Source organism: Aedes aegypti, chromosome 3 (genome assembly GCF_002204515.2).
Source record: "Aedes aegypti strain LVP_AGWG chromosome 3, AaegL5.0 Primary Assembly, whole genome shotgun sequence".
Lineage (NCBI taxonomy): Eukaryota > Metazoa > Arthropoda > Insecta > Diptera > Culicidae > Aedes > Aedes aegypti.
Window position 1 is genome coordinate 164,623,913 of NC_035109.1, and position 20,494 is coordinate 164,644,406.

Below are 20,494 nucleotides of genomic sequence, written 5' to 3' on the forward strand. Positions count from 1 at the left end.
AACAAGGCGTAAGGAAAAGAAGGCACAATACATGTGTCCGAAACGTCGGATGTAAGCGAAAATCCGTTTTTGAGTTTGATTAAAGACTGAAAGCCATAACCTTAAATAAATAAGTTAATAACTGTGGAAATGCTTGTAAGGATACTAAGCTGAGAAGCAGGCTCTGCCCAATAAAAACGTAGGGGAAGTGGTGGTAAAATGAACAGGGGTGGTAAAATGAACACCGTGCCTTTTACCGAGAAAAAACAAATTTCGATGAATTTTCATCACGCACGGACGATTTAGAGTATAAATCGGAGTGATCGAGTTGATACGTAGGTCAATTGACGTGAAAATATCAACGAAAACAAAGATTTTAGAAAACCACGTTTGAAAATTAAAGCTGACGTAACTTTTAGCTCGGAAGTCTGGAGGTTTTTCAGTGAGGTGAATATCGTTGTGATATGATGTCAAATCTGAAATCTTTTGAATTCTTTTGAAAGGGTTACAATCATTAATGGATATATTTTCGGAAATGCAATGAACATTTTCAATTTTCATTTTTCCTCACGTTTTTTGCATGATGTTCATTTTACCACCAACAGCTGTTCATTTTATGATGAAAATATGTGGAAAATTAACTAATACAGTCTGAATTCGTGTCACTACTATAGATAACATCCCTATTTTTGATGTTGTGCGATAGAACTATAAAATTTCCTCATTTTTCTATCAGAAACAGGATGATTTCCTTAAGGTGTTCATATTACCACCCCTTCCCCTAACACTAAGAGGAAGAAGATAAATGTCGTATGAAAGGCTATTTTTCGATTTGATCTGAAACAGTGAGATGTTCTGTGGGTCGAACAAATTGATATAATTTGTGCAATTTGAATATGGGCTTTTGGGTTTGCTGTCTTTCACTATTACTAGGTATTGCATCCAAAAGTGTTGAAGATAAATCTATCATTCTATTTAGTTTAAAAAAGATGTGACATAAAGAATACACTTTGTATTCCCTAATCTCCTATAATTAGCAAACACCCAAAAACTTGTGCAAAGTTCAATGGACGAATACACTGTGCACTGACTGCACGGGGTCTCGAACCCTTGTCAATAAATCTGACGAACGCCCATGATCACCCACGATGTACGCCTCCCAGCCAGGAGAGTTGACGAAAAAAGGGTCACCAAGCAAACAAGACTGGTGTGGGGAGAAACGAAATATTTACGACTGCAGCAATCGGCAATGGTGGAAGACACGTTCTACTATTCAGTGTAGGTATAGAGCGCTGGATACAAAGAGCAGCCGTTCCATTGGATAGAATTCGATTTATTTTAATCGTAAATAGTTCAATATCAATGTTTGATTTATTCCGAATAAGCAGAACGTGAGGGAGCAGTGTGCTTTTCAAGGCTCATCCCAACCACCACCACCACCGGATTGGTCCTGGGGCAACCCAACCAGCTCATAACACGCAAAACCAAGCATAATTTAATTTGGCGTATAATGATATAGCTTTTCGGTGTGCTGTTTTCTCGTGCCTCCGAATATTTAACGTGATTGAGAATTGTTTTGCGTGCATTTGTTGTGGTTTCTCTTGTTGATCGAAATTTGCTATAATGGGCATCTAATTTTAAAACGATGATGATTCTTGTGTACGACGCTGATGACATCAAGGCTCATGCTATTTTATTGATATTCATTTATGTATTTTCACGATAATTTGTTCGAATGTTGTAGTTGTTCAACCCTTTGAAACCTTCAAGTAGACATGTTGTCACGATGAGAGGGGCTCCAATTAATTGGTCAGATGAAGTTAAGTATCTAGGGCTCATGATAGATAAGAATTTAACTTTCAAAAATCACATTGAGGGCCTTTAAGCCAAATGTAACAAATATGTAAAATGTCTCTATCCCCTCATTAATAGAAAATCAAAACTTTGTCTTAAAAACAAACTTTTGATATTCAAACAAATTTTCAGGCCAGCCATGTTGTATGCTGTACCAATATGGACTAGCTGTTGTAATACCAGGAAGAAAGCTCTGCAGACAATTCAAAATAAAATTTTGAAAATGATTCTGAGGCTTCCTCCCTGGTATAGTACCAATGAGTTACATAGAATATCCAATGTTGAAACATTGGAACAAATGTCAAGTAAAATAATTAATAATTTCAGGCAAAAATCGTTACAATCTTCTATTGCCACGATTAATGCGTTATATGTTTAGGTAAAGTTAGGTTAAGTACATTAAAAACTTTGTTTTTCTTTTATAAGCAGGTGAAATCAACTCACCTGTAAAAAAAAACTGAACTGCTACGGCAAATGAAATATAATATGTTGTTAACAAAATGTTTATAAAATCTTAGATTTGTGTTACCAAATTAGGATGATAGTGTTGTCTAATAACCCAGAATACCTATTCAACCCTATGAACAGAATCACAGTTTTCCATGATAGCATGAAATTATGGGATTTAATTTATTTGATGCTTACTTAGTCAGGTCTCCTATTAGAAGCAGACACCCCTTTACGTACACCGCAATTTTATACGTTCCAAAACAAAGTCTGGCGTTACCAGTTCTAGGTGCTCTGGATTTGCTGCATGAGTTTGATCTCGATTTTTTTGGACTCTCTAAGCACTTAAGACGATTTGTAACTTGATCTGTTGCATATTTTGCTAAATTCAACATCCTACATGTTTGTTTAGTTTAACATTCTGTAACAAGAATGCGCATTATGAGCTGTAGTGAGTTACAAATATTCAAACTCATATAGGGGAAAAGCACTAATTTTCGACCTACAAAAATTATGTGCCAATTTTCGGATTTTCATACAAAGTAGGCCAAAATCGTATGAATTGGACGAAAATTAGCACAGGGTCGAAAATTAGCATAGGGTCGAAAATTGGTGCTTTTCCCCTATCTCATGTCATGGCACGGTAAATGGCTGGGCATGGCGCCATGGTGTACCATTGGTACCTCGCGTACCTGCAGGAATAAAACAGACCCCTTTGTGCGGTCCTTAGCCTCTTCCCAGACAACCATAAGTCGCATAACAGTTTACCAATCAAGTCGTTTACTCATACAAATTATACCACAGCCACACTAAATAGTGGATTAAATCGTTTCATCGATGAGTTTCTCCGCATAAAACGCTATTTCATGAGTTCATATGTATTCGCAATAATATCTACAAACTCGCATTGAATGCTATTTTTCATCATATAAAATCGCCTCCACTTTTGAACGGATAAGGCATTTTCACGACATCTTATACGTGAAATTTTGCGCATAGAAGCATCGCATAACGCAAAAGGTGATTTCATTATACGTATATTCTGGTTGTCTGGGTTGCCCAGCAACTCCTATTCCTACCTCCTTGTGGTATTGGCCGGGGTACGAGTAACTTTTGGGAAGATCAGGTAACCAACCCCGGTGGAAACTTTAGTCGTATGCTGACAGGAAAGATGGGGTTTGCTTTTGTTTTTGCTTCTGCAAACCTGAAGCATCTGTACTCCATGTTAGGAGCGGCTCACAACAGCTTCTGTTCCCCATGTCAGGGGCAGCTAAGCATCGTCCGAGTGTCAGAGAAGAACTCTAAGCTAAACTGTACGCTATGGCCCTCCGAACATTTAGGGGGAATGGTCCTCCGGAAATCTAGGGGGTTGCTGTCAGGCCCTGCAATCCAGCCGTAAAAACACATCAGCATAGGAACGTCGACGAAAGAATACGGACCAGAACAATAGGCAAAGACCACAGCGACGGAAATGGACTAGCCATTGGAAACTCGGTACGCGGAACTGCAAATCTCTCAACGTCATCCGATGTACTGAAGACCCGCGGTTTCGGCATCGTAGCGCTGCAGGAGGTGCGCTGGACAGGAGCAATGGTACGAACGTTTAGAGGTAATCATACCAACTACCAGAGCAGCAGCAACACACGTGAGCTTGGAACAGCTTTTATAGTGATAGGTGATATGCAAAGATGCGTGATCCGGTGGTGGCCGATCAATGCACGAATGTACAAGTTAAGAATCAAAGACCTATCGTTTTACTTCAGCATAATCAACGTGCATAGCTCACACTCCAGAAGCATTGATGATGACAAGGACGCATTTTACGCGAAGCTCGAACGTAAGTACGACCGTTGCCCAAGCTACGACGTCAAGATCATCATAGGAAATTTGAACGCTCAGGTTGGCCAGGAGGAGAAGTTTAGACCGACGATTGGTTAGTTCAGCGCCCATTGGCTGACGTACGAGAACGGCCTACGACTGATAGATTTTGCCGCCTCTAAGAACATGGCCATTCGTAGCATCTATTTCCGGCACAGCCTCCCGTATCGGTACACCTGGAGATCACCTCAGCAGAAAGAATCGAAAATCAACCACGGCACTTGGACGGCACTTCTCCGGCATAACCGACGTCAGAACCTATCGTGGCGCTAACATTGACTCTGACCACTACCTGGTGATGATGAAACTGCGCCCAAAACTATCCGTTATCAACGATGTACGGTACCGACGCCCGGCTCAGTACAATCTAGCGCGACTGAAACAACCGGATGTCATCGGGGGAGAGCTGTTAATAACTGTTAGTAAGACCTCATGGAAATTGAATATCAATATTTGCTGAGATATTTCAGATCACGCTGTGACCCATTGTCAATCCGATTTAACATGCTGTTAGTATAAATATTCCACTAGATATAAATAAAATATAGACAATTGTTACTGTGAAATATATTTCTGCCCTTATACGCTCAATTGTGCCATGTTCTTTGCAAACCATATCTACTGTGAGACAAATATGCAAAGAATGGTAGTATAATAGGTTGTAAGTGTCCCCAAAAGCAGGGCACTTATTTTACAATCAGTTCTATACATATATATAAAAAAACAAATTGAGAATCAACTGATCAATTGATTGGAAAAGATGTGCATTGAAGGTTTTCAGAAATGAATTATTCATGAATATCAATAAAATATTCTATTTAAAAGGCTACATTGTTATAGCAAAGTTGTCATAACACTTGTTGCAAGTGAAAAACGTTTCAGAAAAATCCCACAACTAGGGTAAGTGTACCAGTTTTGGACATAATGGTTCCCTATTTCGCCATACGTGATAATTTGATTATCTTCAAATTTTCGATCATTCTGTGTGTTTAAGTAGTTTGATACCAAATGTATCTTGATGTTAAAACATTGAAAAATATTCAAAATATGAAAGTTTTCGAGAAAACACATATGGCCAAATAGAGAACCACTATAGCCATAACTGGTACACTTTCCCTATTAGTGTTAACAAAAAACAGTTTTAAAGCTTACAAACCAGGTACACCTGTTATCTAAGGACGAATAACAAAACCAGCTGAAAACAAGTACAATATTGAAAACCAATATTGGAAATTTGACATTTTTTGGAAATTTTAAATTTTTTCGGCCTTACGTACGTGTTATTTTTTTTTGTATTGCTGTATTGTTCGAATGAATAGTTTTCTCACATTCTTCTGATGTGGTTTGTACAACCGTCAAGCCACCATTCGCCATGCATTTAAAGAAAATATACACTTAAAAAATCTATCCATTTTCCCCAAACTGTCAATTTAAAATGTAAATATCACAACAACGCATAATTGCTGGATATTATTGAAGAAAAAATCTAGGAATATGTTATGCTTTTTCAAAAATAAGCCAATAGCTGTTTTTTAACCTATCACTTCTATTTTTCTTAGCTATATTCGCCGTTAGGCATCACGCCAGCTGATTACTCTTTGATCACTGTTTTAACGCACAAAATCTGAAAACAGTACGTACATATAGGGTAGAAGTACCAATTATGGCAAAAGTGGGAACAAAATAGATTTTTTTTATTGTTTCACTAGAATATAACGGCTAATATTCACAGGCATGATAAATCTATTTAATTTTGATTATAACTAAAGCTTATTCAGAACATTCGTGCGATAAGCTTTGAAAAATGAATGCCTCATGCATACATACATATGTTACCTTCTTAGCAGTTTGCTTAAGGAAACCCGTAACCGTCAAACGGGGTGACTTGCAACACTTTTCAACTTCAATCAACCAAAACCATGATCTTAACGTCATCTAAAAATCTAAATTCCTTTATGAACATTTAATGGTCGACCCGCCTACAGAATGAGGTGACAGAAGATTGAATCGAATTAATTTAGCATACCAAAAATCATAAAAAAGGTGAAAATTTTCAAATTCCTTATGCAGGGTGACTTGCAACACTCTATGCTAATCTAGTTTTTGCCATCAATATATTGATTTTTTTTATTAGTCGCACTTGTTAAGAATTATTATTCATGTATTTAAAGCATTAGAACCATTACAAGATCATTTTGATTACCTATTTTCAAGAAAACGATTGAGACATTTTTGTATGGGAAAATGAGGCGTAAAATCATCAAGGTCAAATATCTTAATTCAACAATACATTTAACGAATGTTAGAAGATGATTGACGAATTATGACTCATTTAATTATAAAGTAGACCTAATACAAAAGTTTTCCACTTTTATAAAAATCTAAATTCCATGAAAATTAGATGCTGCAAGTCACCCCGCATAGGTACATCATTATAAAAAGTATTTATATTAAAAAGTTGTTGCTAAAATTTCGTAAAATAAAATTCGTCATATTATAACTCATTAGTTGTAGAAACAACATGCAGAGTATTAGTTTTGTGGATTAAATCAATATCATGTTTTCAGGCCACGATTTCGAACCTCCATCAAGTATCAGTTTTAAAGGCATTTAACAGAATTATGTTCAATTTGTAAAAATATTTCTAATAGCTGCTTTAATTGTGGCCACTACATGAATTATAAGTGACACGTGTTGTAGTATCGATTAATAACAAATTTTCATTTGAATTTTGTGTTTTACAGTGAAATTTGGTTGTAAATTACAATGTGTTGCAAGTCACCCCGCCGTTGCAAGTCACCCCGTTTGACAGTACGAAATTTATGTTTTCATCCAGGACCACTGCTTCAACCGATATATGTATGTTCCCTAGTGAGAACAAATGAACAAATTTAGCTGGTGAGCAATTAAATTTACCGATTTATGTAGAAAATCGTGTTATTTCCACAATAACTAATACAAAGAGTGTATGAGAGCCCAATTAAGGCAAAACTCTGGAGGCGGTATGTTTACGTTTTTTGATCAGTGAAAAATAGGAAGTAAAGCTGTTTACGGGTGACTTCCATGACGGGACGGTTCGGTAAGATATTATCTTCAATTTTTGTGCTCAATTATTAGGATTTTTCAATCACACGTTCGAAAACGTTCGCAAGAGTCAGCTGCTAATTTCATGGTAGATAGAGTTGTTTCAGCGAACCTCGATTTTTTAGTTTTCGCTCATTTTTCCCCAAAATAAGGCACTGGAAAGGTAATGGAGTTCATTGATGCTGGTTCGTATCATATTTTGAATTCTCACATTTCGAATCCTTTTAGAAAATTCATTTGCTCCGATGATCTCATTGCGATAAATTGATTTGTTGTCCATATAACACAACATTTCTGGAAAGTTTTATGAGCAATCATTGCATTATCAATCACTCTGGATGGCATTTGAGTTAGGCTACCCCCCGCGTCTACCCCCGAGCCAATAGTTATGTTTACAAATGCTTTAGTGAGGTCACCTTGCTCCGTTATATGGTATCATCATCACATCCAACTAGTGGTCTCAGACGAATAACAATAGTTTATTTACATTACCTTCTAACAACAATGGAAGAGAAGAAAAAACGGCTAAAAATCATTCGATTCTGTAGATTTGTTTTCGAATCGTGGCCTAAAGTAGTCAGTTAGTTTTCTTTACAGATATGCTCAAAGTCACACAAACTGACAGTCAGTACCGTGCAGTGTCATTAATATAGAGGCAGCATAATTGCAATGATCGAACATTGTGTGGCATTTAGTTTATACTGAACTTTATAAAACATATGTTTTTATTTGTATACCGCAATAAAAGGGCAAAGGAAGGAAGTTTCATTTTAAAATTTACTTTTCTACCTCTGTATACTTCAAATAAAGAATAGTTTCAACACTTTCATTGCAAAATACGACAATAAATAGGATTTGGCCACCGTCAAACGACTTAAATTTCAACACCGTGCATAGGTTCTCCATAATAGGACGGATACCCTATCTTGAAAGGTTTCTCACATATAATACGTTCTTGTATTCGGTAGGTACCTATTTGAGTATTTGAAAGTGACTTCTATTTTTCCGCTTGAGTGCTACATCATTATCCTACTGAGCACTAAAACGGACTGCGCTTATACAAAAAGAAAACAAGAATTCCCGTTTCGTTGGAAGTTCTCGTACGTAATGTAGTTGCCTTAGAGCTCACTCCGGCAACGACTTTGCCAACAATGCGGACTGGAATAGTTTAGCTTGGCTGAAATAAATCTTATTCGAAAACGTGCACGATAAAAGACAGATAGGCAAATGTAGTCAGTATTACCTGTATCGCTCATGTCGAGAAAAACAGCCATCCACAGTATGCAGATTATGTACGTCCTCGTCATTGTCATTTTGAATGTGCTCATCCCGTTTTGGTTGCTGGCACCGCAAATTTCCGCAATGAGTCGTTTCTTCTCTTGCTGCTTCTTCCTCACCGCACGTGTTACCCCCACTTGTATCGCTGAACTTGTTTTTTCGACGAGTGTGCTTTCTTTCAGAACTCTTCACAAGAGTAGTTCAGGCAACCGTTATCGCTTCCGGTTTCCCGTGAGCATACTTTTACACTCTGCACTGTTTCACTTCTCGTATATACTTGCCGCGTAACTCTGCTTGACATCAGATGCTTCTCCAACTTCTGAAAACCGGCAGAATCTTCAGTCTTTTTTTTGTCGTCACTTCTTAATGGTGGGACGAGCAGACGAGAGAAAATATGTAACCGATGTAAAATAATATTGTTGCTACACTGTTTAGAAATAACTACACTAAACTGCTGGTCGGTCCTCAGCACTAGTTTGTTCGTCAGTTAGGGAAAAAAGTTGCAATGACCAGCAAAACTCTAGAAGAAACAGAGAGGGGGTCGTGGAGAACTGAAAGGCATGTATGTACTCGATCTTAGCGCGGTGTTTATCGGGATGCTGCAGTCTTACGGTAGAGATTTCCCAGAAGCATAGCTAACACACTGTTCTGTTATTTTGAACTAAAAAAAATGCCTATTTACACATACAAACTAGTGCGCAAAAGGACGTTCTACTATGTACATGCTGTCAGAAGTATACAGGTCACTAAAGTTGAAGCTTGAAGCTTAATGGAAGGCGGCTTGGTGGCAGGAAAGTTTTTTTCTTCAACAGGGACGATGCTGAGTTGTTATCCCTCCCCACTTTGGAACGGGTGTAGAAGCACCGTATCACGCTTCCGGAACCAAGTTGCTGAAGCACACTATTCCACCATCAACTTCCGCTGCGGTGTGGTAGAAGCGTAATCGTTTTTCCTCACCACCTCCAGGTCTCTATTTTCTTCTGATGGGACTGAATCGGTGTGAGACGCCAATGAATTATGTAAGAGAAGAAAATCACTTTCAAATTAAGATAAGTTTTTTGAAGTTTCTAAAACTGATGCCATCGAAGTGGCTGCTACTTGTGGTGGAGGGGTGAAGCAGCTAACAATTGTTGACATTGTCATTTTCCTTCAGTCTTCTTCTGTTTAGCTAGAAAATTGCCAATGATTTTCCTCCCACACTCGCACCACTTTTCATGGAGTGCTCTCCTCTATTCTGTAGTGCAACTTTTTTCTTCCGATCCCGGCCTCTATTTGGTGTGTTTTCACCCTTGAAACTGTTCACTTTCCAACAATTTTCAGTTTGATCTCCGTTGTCCTTGCACTGTTGTCGCCGTCGTCTAAGTTGTCGTTTGCACTCGTTTGCAGGACAATGCCAATGAAGGAAGCAATGTGGTAAGGCATTTCTCACTTGACTGAATATTCAATAGATTTTTATCACTCTTTGCCAGAGCTCGCCACTGCAGTGCCAGTTAGTCGTCGAACAGGAGCAATGTTGCAAGTCCAGCCCGTTCATTGTTCACCGAAGAAAAGGATGGCCTTTGCCGCGTGTTCTGTAAGAAGAAAGAGACAGAAGAAAAAACATTGACATCAGATAAGAGTAATGACACCTTCTTTTCGACACGGAACGGGTCGAATGCTTTTGCGGATGACTAACTTTGAATAGTCTCCGTCGTCGGTACGGAAAGCTGCTGCTAACAGCAAATGGAATTTAGAGAAAATTAGTTTTCTATCTTATTTCATCGGTTTCGCTGCGAGGATTGATAGTTTTGGCTTACGGTTCAGCGATTTGTACCACGTATATGAGTGTGTTGTTTCATCCCGATTTTACTTTTTTTTTATTGCGGATAGAAAACTGATTTGGTTTAAGAAAGCAGTTGGAATGATGGGAAGAATAGGTTAGTCAACAGGACATTGTCTAACGGGTAAAAGTCAAAAATTTAATCAGAATCGATATTTTAAAATTTTTGAAAATTCGTGAAGCTAAAAACAGTTATTATAAGACGGATTAATATCTCAACGAAACGACAACATAAATTTAAATAGATGATGAACACAGCAAAAAAATGGTATTAGCACGTCGTTTTTGATGCACACAATTTCCGTCGCAAATATGATGTAAAATTGCATATTTCAAATGTGCAAAAACTAGCAGCTTGAAATCGGTCTACGATCGATAGAACCGCTTTGAATAATGAACAAAAGATTAGAAAAAAACTGAACGGAATTTGAATTACGATGCAGAGAGTTAGATTCAAGACCGTTACCTCTCGGTCATCTCATCACATTGACGAAGGATTGATCAATTTACAACAAGTTGTGTGTTTTTAGTCGAGAGGGGTTTGTTGGCATTTACATCGATGCCGCTTATTTACATTTGGAACGGAATATAGACTGGAAACTGGAATACAATTATAACCGGCGACTGCCAAAAATTGGAGTCTAGCATTCAATAGAACCTGGCTAAAAAATTATCAAAAATTATGTAAAAGTTGGGTCAAAATCCCAACCTTTTACATAATTTTAATGTATTTCAAATGAACTTGGTTTGAAAAACAACTATGTACAGTGGGATTCCGTTTTTGGCAACAAAATCGAAATTTTCAGTTGCCAAAAACGGAACCGGGCCAAAATCGGAACCAATTTTTTTTTCAATTTCAAGAATATTATTTGGACGTCATCACATCATAATTATGGATCCAAATGGTGGCCAGACTTCCAAATGGTCCTTTTCGAAGCGGATTTCCATAGGAGAGGGCTGTGCTGTAAATTTATAGATCTGTCATGTTAATAGTGACAGAAGCTCCACACACTTCAATGACGTTTTATATGATTTATGCATACTATTTGTACACAAAGGCCGTGTAAAAACAATAATCGCATAAGTGACCTTTATTATAGAACTAGACAATTCCATAAAATAGTTGAAGAATACAGAAATACAATACTTTTCATTAGGAACGTATTAACAAAAGAGTTATGGGTGTTAAAAAACATAATGACATAACATAAAAGTTTGTCTTTGAAGTCCAAGCATCAAATTTAACAATGACGGGATTGGTGGTCCAATGACTATCGCTTCTGCTGCCAAATTTTCAAATGTTTGCCGTTTTTTCAAATGTTTAACATTATACAGAATCTCTATCGTATTCATCGCACGATTTAATTACCTTACTGAAAATAAAGTGCAGTTTTGACTGTGTTTGCATGTGTCATGGTGGTGAAACAGCGTATATAGCTGCTTCTGTGAGTCGTTTATTTATTTAGGTATTGTCAAAGAAGTTCTACAAAAAGCAAAGAGACCCGACTTTTTGCTTGGCTTGCTCCTATTGTTATCCCAAAATCGGAATCCCACTGTATATGTAAAATATTAAATTATTCAAATAATTAGAATGCCAAAAAAGGTAACGTTTTTTGTATGATCAAAGGATGCTTTTTTATCTATACTATTCTAAATGACGTTATAAGAGTTGTTTTTCATGTTAAATTTCATCAAAATTACTTAAGTGTAATATTGAATGAAACAAAAACTTCAACCAAATATATTTTTTTCAATTCTCATGCTTGATAAAAGTGTTGAACTACTAGCTTTCATATAGTGCATAACATTAGGGTAATATTGCATTCCTAAAATATATATTTTTTTAATTTGTTTTATTAGCACGTTTTTTATTTTATTGACTTCAGCCAATTTGACGGCATGGAAATGTAATAAATTTATATTTTAGACCATTTTCAATCAAGGATCATAATAATATAGTATATAAGGTATATTCTAAAATGATAAAGTACATAAAAATCTTAAAATCATTTTAGTAGTTTAGGCCGCTTCTTCATATCGTCCCCTTGATGCTACAACTAAATAACTCGAAAATCCAAACTACGAACTATTCAACATTGAAAGTTTGACAGTTTCACAAGGTGATGGATAATCACAGATAGGGGAAGTGGTGGTAAAATGGACAGGGGTGGTAAAATGAACACCATGCTTTTTACCGAGAAAAAACTAATTTCGATGAATTTTTATCACGCACGGACGATTTAGACTTTAGAGCATAAATCTGAGTGTTCGAGTTGATACGTTGGTCAATTGAAGTGAAAATATCAACGAAAACTAAGATTTTAGAAAACCACGTTCGAAAATTAGAACTGCCGTAACTTTTAGCTCGGAAGACTTGAGGTTTTTCAGTGAGGTGAATATCGTTATGATATGATGTCAAATCTGATACCTTTAGAATTCTTTTTGAAAGGGTTACAATCTTTAATGGATGTATTTTCGGTGGGACAATGAAAACTTTCAGAAATATTTTTTTTGTTCGGGTTTTTTGCATGGTGTTCGTTTTACCACCATTTTACCCACATTTGCATCACTTTTTGATAGCGATGAAAATATGTGAAAATTTATCTTTTTTTAGTCTGAATCCATGTTGCTGCTATAGATAATATTCCTATTTTTGATGTTGTGCGATTGAACTATACAAATTTCTCGTTTTTCTATCAGAAACAAGATGATTTTCTTAAGGTGTTCATTTTACCACCCCTTCCCCTAATATTATTGAAGCGGTATCTTTGACTAGTTTATTTTGAATCACACGCCTATGATCTGTAAACATCTGGCAGATTTCATTAGGGTTTATGTTTCGACAAATTGAACTCTTAAAATAGAATGTAAGAGTTATCTAGTTGTAGCATTAAGGACACGATATGGAGCCGACAATTGTGGGTTGTAGAGAAGCAGCAGAGTCAGCTAATGTCGGCGAGCCTCGTTGGAAAAATATACAACTTGTGGTGAAAAAATAATCATTTTGAAACGTATTTCATAAATAACTTTTTGCGGTTCTTCGTTTGTTTTGGCAATATTTGTGTTTAAGGTGAAGATGCATCGAAGCCAAACCTCGAATTTTCAAGAGCACAAATCTGGAGAACCAAACACCCGTTTGAGCTGAAAACTTAATCGATTGGTCACCACCAGCTAGTGACCAGTGAGTAGCATTTTCAGCACAAACGGTTGTCTGGTTCTCTAGATTTGTGCTCTTGAAAATTCGAGGTTTGGCTTCGATGCATCTTCACGTTAAAATAATATTGAATCAAATGGTTTACTGAAAACCTTATGAAGATAATTTAATCTGTGAGTTTTAAAATCAAGGCGATGATGATGTATGGGGACGGACCTGGTGTAGTGGTTAGAACACACGCCTCTCGCGCCGAGGACCTAGGATCGAATCCCATCCCCGAGATAGTCACTAAAAAATTCCCCGAAGGAAAGTAAAGCCGTTGGTCCCGAGATGAACTAGCCCAGGGCTAAAAATCTCGTTAATAGAGATAAAAAAAAAATAAAAAAAAATCAAGGCGATGAGTATTAGCATCACTGCTCACAATCAGCAGAAGGCCCTTTGTTAGGCAGTGTGCGACATCTCGTTCGAAAACTTTCGCTGGGGAATTCCGAACCCAAAGAATTTTACAATAGAAAGATGAAAAATAAGTTTTATAGCTCATTCGAAAGGAAATTTTCTCAGGAATCGATTGGTGATGGTTTCATGAATGTGAGGCCACTCTGGGATAAGCTATGGTGCCCGTTTTGCCCCGATTCCTTGAAAATTTTAGATTTTAATGTTGTTTTGAGTAAAACTATTTTATTGTGGAGATTATTTCCCATGAAATCCATCATTTCTAGTCCAATCAACAATTTTTCACAGAGAACGTTATAAAAAGATGGAAATTTAGGGGATTATGGGGCCAAATGTACAATGAAATATTTTTGAAGAGGAATTTTTGTTTTAAATTTTTTCAACGTGTTTTTATATTTAAATAATTTTTTTAATAATCTAATAATCATGAATATAGCTTGCAGAAATAAGTTGTATAAAAAATTTTAGAATGTGTATGATCATTATTTATGCTCTATGCAAAATATTGTGAATAATTTATCACAAATTCCAAACATTTCCAAACGATGTGCGATAGTTTGGGTAAACGATATTGATCTAAATGATCGATTGCCGTTAGCCTCATTGATAGGAGATAGTGGGAGCATATAGTTTTTTTTGGCTATTTTTGTACCAATGCCCCTAAACACGATTTCTTTCATAATTAATTGAAGAGATATCTCCGAATTAAATTTATTGTGTACTAAATTGTTTATTCAGTAGTTGATAGAGTATTTAAATCCTAAAACATAGGAGATTATGCAAAAGATGGGTCCTCTGAAAATACACTGTAACTTCAATTTACGAACTATATTGAGGTGCGTAAATTAATTTGGTGCCTAAATTAAAACAGTGCGTGTAACGAGCAAGCTTAGTTCGTAAAACGAGGTTTTATCTTGTGGAGTTTACTCGTATGAAATTAATTTTTAATATTTATGCTCTTTTAGTATCACTAACATATTATCGATATATTTGGTTCTTAATCAGGCTAGAATGTGTGCAAGCTAAGGTCTTCCAACAACTCTTTGAGGTTTGGGCATATATGTAGAATTATGAATTAATGGAGATCAATTATTAATCATTTCTTTGTCTCACAATACTGGACCCTAGAAGATTGTTAAAATTTGAAAAATTGTTTGCATTGTCAAATCCGAGTTTTGGAAACAAAGTGAGTACAACAGGTGTTCTAGTGTAGCGGTCCGAGTTCCGCGGCACTGGTTTTTCGGATCATTGATCAATCATTTTCTTCTCACAATTTTATTTATTATTAAAAAGTCGTCACAATTCACTAGCTTTCCGCCCTTAGAATCGTTCTTAAGGAATCGATGGAGACACTTTCATTTTTCCCTCGATTGTGGGTGGGTGGCGTATGTGGGTGGCGTATGTGGGTGGTTCCACCAATATGCCGAAATATACTTTATCCACCTTATATCACTATCAAATACTCTCGACCCGGAATGGCCTGCTCGTCAATTTTGGCAGAAAATGCCCACTGAACTTTGAACGAAAATGTCGAACACAAAAAGTAGGTTTAACCCGAACGCCACACCTCCTGGAACGAACCGTCAGAACTGGGGACGTCGTACATTTTCTTCACACCGAGGCCCCTTCCATCTTGGCGGGTCGGTTTTAAAGGGTTGATTCCACTCCCTGGCGAGGAACTCACTCTCTTAATTGGTAGAACTTGTCGTCTTGTTCTAACGATCCGTGAGCGATGAGCGTAACAAAATCCGCATGTGAGTCACCGTTCTTCGCGGTTTGTGGTGTGGCTGAAATGAAAAACTTAAGCAAAACAATACGATTACCCGCCGCCTATAGAGCTAAGCAAACCGGAAAGCTGCGTAAGTAAAAAGTTCTCGCGCACGTTTGTTTGCTTTACTCCATAGCGGTAAAATTATGTCACTTTAAATTTGGCACTGTCGGATTCCTGGCCAAGGTAAAACAAACAAAACCAAATTGACTTCTGGTTTTGCAGTTACGCAACAAACCACTGCAACGAGGAAGCATCCGTTACTTTGCTTCGTCAGGCTATGTGCAAGAAAACCATCATTTCCCGGATACGTAGAAAGTACCGTATCATGATGCTAGGCTGGTACACTAGATTATCCAAAATCTTCCTGGAATATAAAGTACTGGCGCATTTAGCGATCCTTTGCTGTTTTTTTTCTTATATGTCATAGGACTTATATATTAGTAAAAGTAGTAGTAAAATGAGTATTGTTATTATTTGAACCGATGTCCTAGGTCCTCCAAGGACTTCCTCGAGTTAGGATCTACAAGCGTAATCAATGGACTATCAGTCTCTTAACCATTCACTTAAGTCGTCGGAATATTTTATTGGTTTGTACGGATGTTTATGGTCATCCTAGGACTCCATTGACTATAGGCCTTGGGATCTTCAACCGTAACAAGGCCCCAACCATCAATGTGAGTAAACGGTGTATTATATTAATTTGTGTGGATATTATTGGTCCTCCAAGATCGCTATCGAATATAGGCCTCAGGATCTACAAGCATAAGCAATTATCAATAGAAAGTTCTTTAATACTGCGATGGCCCCTAACAATTCATATTATTTAACGAAGTATTATATTGAGTTGTTGGACTTCCAAGCACTCCACGAAAAATAGTCCTGAGTATCTACTTGGGTTTTCAACGATTTGCCCAAACCGGAGATCGCCATCTAAGATTTCAAAATGGCGTCGGACATCGATTATCGTCATCCCCTCGTCGTGACCGTTCTGAAAATACCCAAATTGCATAGGTTTCCAACGATTTTCCCCAATCGGAGGTCGCAATAACTACCTTGATACCTTGATGGCTACAGCGTAGCGTCACGCCATTGCCGGGCGTATTGTAGAGCTCCATCTTCGTCAGTCTTGGGCGAAACTTGTCCAAGTGCTCCGAACGTTTAGGGTTGCCAGGTCCTCTTCCACTGCGTACAGCCAGCGTATTCGTGGTCTTCTCCGAAGCCGCTGACCTGTACCTGGTTGCCTGCTGAATATTATTTTCGCAATTCTTTCTTCCGACATTCGCACTAAGTGACCAGCCCACTGAAGTCTGCCGTATTTTACACGCTAGATAATATTCGCATCTTTGTACACTTGATACAACTCGTGATGCATGCTCTGCGCCACACACCACTTTCGAGTTTCCCACCGAGTATTGTCCGCAGCACTTTACGCTCGAAAACGCCGAAAGCTTACCGATCTGCCTCTTTCAACATCCATGCTTCGTGCCCGTAGAGAGCCACTAGAAGAACCAATGTTTTATACAGAGCGAATTTTGTTTCCGTTTGCAAGCTGCGCGACCGAAGCTGGTTACGTAGTCCATAAAAGGCCCGCAACATGTCTTTTTACTTCGCAGGAAACGTCGTTGTAACATGTCACAAGTGTTTCAAGGTAAACAAATTCTTCAAAAGGGGCCCAGATAGCCGTAGCGGTAAACGCGCAGCTATTCAGCAAGACCAAGCTGAGGGTCGTGGGTTCGAATCCCACCTGTCGAGGATCTTTTCGGGTTGGAAATTTTCTCGATTTCCCAGGGCATAATGTATCATCGTACCTGCCACACGATATACGCATGCAAAAATGGTCATTGGCATAGAAAGCTCTCAGTTAATAACCGTGGAAGTGCTCATAAGAACACTAAGCTGAGAAGCAGGCTCTGTCCCAGTGGGGACGTAACGCCAGGAAGAAGAAGAAGAAGAAATTCTTCAAAAACTTCAAACACTACCTCAGCTCCTACATCACCAAGCCTGACGCTATATCTACCTGCAACCATGTACTTCATTTTGGTAAAATGAATGATCTATCCTAGTTGTATCTCTATTCAGAGGCACGAAGGAGTCTTCCACTGACTTGCGATTGATTCCAATTAGGTCTATATCGTCCGCAAAGCGTTGACTTTGTGATAATAGTGCCATTTCTCTGCACGCCAGATCTCCTAATAGCAAGTGCAATGTTGAACAGAAAATTCGAAAGTGCGTCTAAACAAGACAGCTCGATCTTCAGGAAGAAGTATTTAACATCAATCCAATCGACCACTATGGCACAATTGCCATGGACCAATGCACGAGTTAAATACTCTGAGGTTTTTTTTACAGGGGGGATACGCGCCGTGTAAAAGAAATCCGTGCAAGAAAAATCGTGCTAATTCCGGAATATGAGTAAAAATCCAAATTAATTTTGGAATTCGTGTAAATAAGGAATAAAAAGGCCGTGTTATTCTGAAAACTGTGCAAAAAAATACCGTGTATTTTCCGGAAACCGTTTATAAAAACCATGCAAAAACGTGTAAAAATAACTTGGACGTTTGAGCGGTACCATGTCATTAATGTGGCCATGGTAACGAGTGAATATGGGTGTGCTTAAATGTCAATTCAATGATTGAACTCGTGCATTGGCCCATTGGAATCGATGAGCCAGCAGTGGACCCTGGACAACCATCGCGTGGCTTGACATTGTCATAGGATAGCTGTGTAAGCAATGGACCAATGCGTGAGTTCACTCATTGACGTTTGAGTTTTGTCGTGTTATTTACGTGACCATGGAAACGTGTGAACTTGGCACCGCTCAAACGTCAAATTTGTGAACACGTGCATTGCTCCATAACGGTAGGCAGTCAGGTAGTTGACAATTATTTTATATCAGGAATAAAATTAATCCTTATTTGAACCATGAAGCAGTGCAGCTCGCGTTTAATTTATTTTCAACTCCAGAACTCCTTAAGGGTTGTTTATTTATATATTCCCAAACAAATTTGAATTCCATAGTTGTTTGTGATTGAAAACACCAGGATCTGGTTTGACGCATATAATTTTGCAGTTATCCATCCAACAGATTTTCTACCCTTAAGTCTACCCACTCGATTTTGGAATGAAAAAAAAAACCTTTTGAAGCAAAAAGACCATTGAACCATTTATCAAAACACAAAAGGCTGTGATACGCTCAATTTCTATTTCCCTCGATTGCCAAAAATCAATGAGCTTTCCATTGATTGTTCGACGGTGAAATGCGACCACTTGGTGGAAACCGTCGGCTCTTGAAATTGTTGCTAGTTTGACCCTTGTTTCGTTGCGGTCAACAAATGACCGACTAAAATTGATTTTTGATGCAAATTCCAGCGATAATTTATGTATACGTCGCTAGATTTTCGTGTAAATTTTATCGAAATACATCAGGCGAACCATTAGAGTGGTCAGCACGAAGCAACCCCAAGCGCCAAGAGGGACAGGACAGGCAACTGCTGCTCTTGAGCAAGTCGTGTTTCACTCTGCTGTCCACACGGTCGGATTCGATATTTGGACTGCGGTTTACGCTTACCCCAGCAATCCGGCAAGTTGATATACGACTGCGGATCATTTGTACGCAACATGCTCATGTACATTTTACGTGTGCAGTACATTGTACATATGAATGAGTGATTGGCTCTGGCTTAGAGCCTGCCGGATTGCTATTGAGCACCCGAGCTGACCATAAACCCGTGTGGAATCAGCAATTTCCCTGACTAGGGAAGCCACACTGGATTAGCTGACCAGCTGGACATGGCAAAACGAGTCCCAAAACCCTCAGCATATATTCCCCTTTTGCGTCCGACGTATGTAGGCATGTACAGGAGTTAGACAAAATGATTTAGATAGGCAAAATTCGACTGAATATAACTTTTGAAGGGCAATTTTTTTTTCATGTTTCAATAACTTGCTTGATCATGCATAATATGGATGCCATGCAGTCAATAATTCACATTGAAACAGATGAGTAGAGCAGATGGTATAGAAAGATGGAAGATGTATTTATCAGATTGTACAATCAACGTACACATCTACAAAGTAGTCTACTTACGGACGGGAAATGGGATTGAACCCATGACCTTTGGCTTACCCAGCAGAAGCGGTAGCCATTAGATCATCGAGCCCCAAGTTCCTGTTTAAAATATCCTCTAAACTCCTGATACGTATATGTGCATATTTTATATAAAGAAAGATGGCATGCAATCCGAGTGTACCGTTTTTTTTTTTGAGAACTATTTTGTAATTTTAAACGATTTAATTTATGAATTTGACATTCGATTCGCTTTGAACGTGTATACGGAACGGAACAAAATGCACGGATGAACTCAGGAAATAGCATTTTATGCGCGGAAACTCGTTACTCAAACGATTTATATGCATTTTGTACGGGTGTGAAGTTATTTGCACAAGTAAACAAAATTCCAATTTCAACAGTTTTTAAAATACAATATAAGTATTTGAATTCAGACAACATGTTGCCTATCTCAATCATTTTTCCTAACCCCTGTACATTGAAACCGACACTGGAGTGCACTCAATCAATGCGTTCGTTTTGTTTTACGGTTGAGCAGATTACGGCTCTGTGGGAGTGGGTTGGAATTGATTCATAAATGTATCATCACTTCACAAAGTAGGATCATGTTTTTCAACGAGTTGAAAAATAAGCAATATGTTGAGTTTACAACAAACTGAATCGCTAAATGAAATGAAAAATTGGTAAGCGTAAATCTAGTAAAGTGGG

At 37.9% G+C, this 20,494-nt stretch overlaps 1 protein-coding gene across 4 annotated transcripts in view; it reads right to left on the minus strand.

The window, feature by feature from the left end:
• LOC110679012 (zwei Ig domain protein zig-8-like) overlaps positions 1–20,494 on the minus strand; it is a 957,706-nt gene that overhangs the window by 363,036 nt on the left and 574,176 nt on the right. For all 4 annotated transcript variants that reach the window (XM_021852876.1, XM_021852877.1, XM_021852878.1 and 1 more), the window contains exon 4: positions 8,486–10,091. In XM_021852876.1, coding sequence (XP_021708568.1) covers positions 8,486–8,570 — 85 coding nt within the window. In that variant the 5' untranslated portion in view covers positions 8,571–10,091. The remainder of the gene's footprint in view (positions 1–8,485; positions 10,092–20,494) is intronic.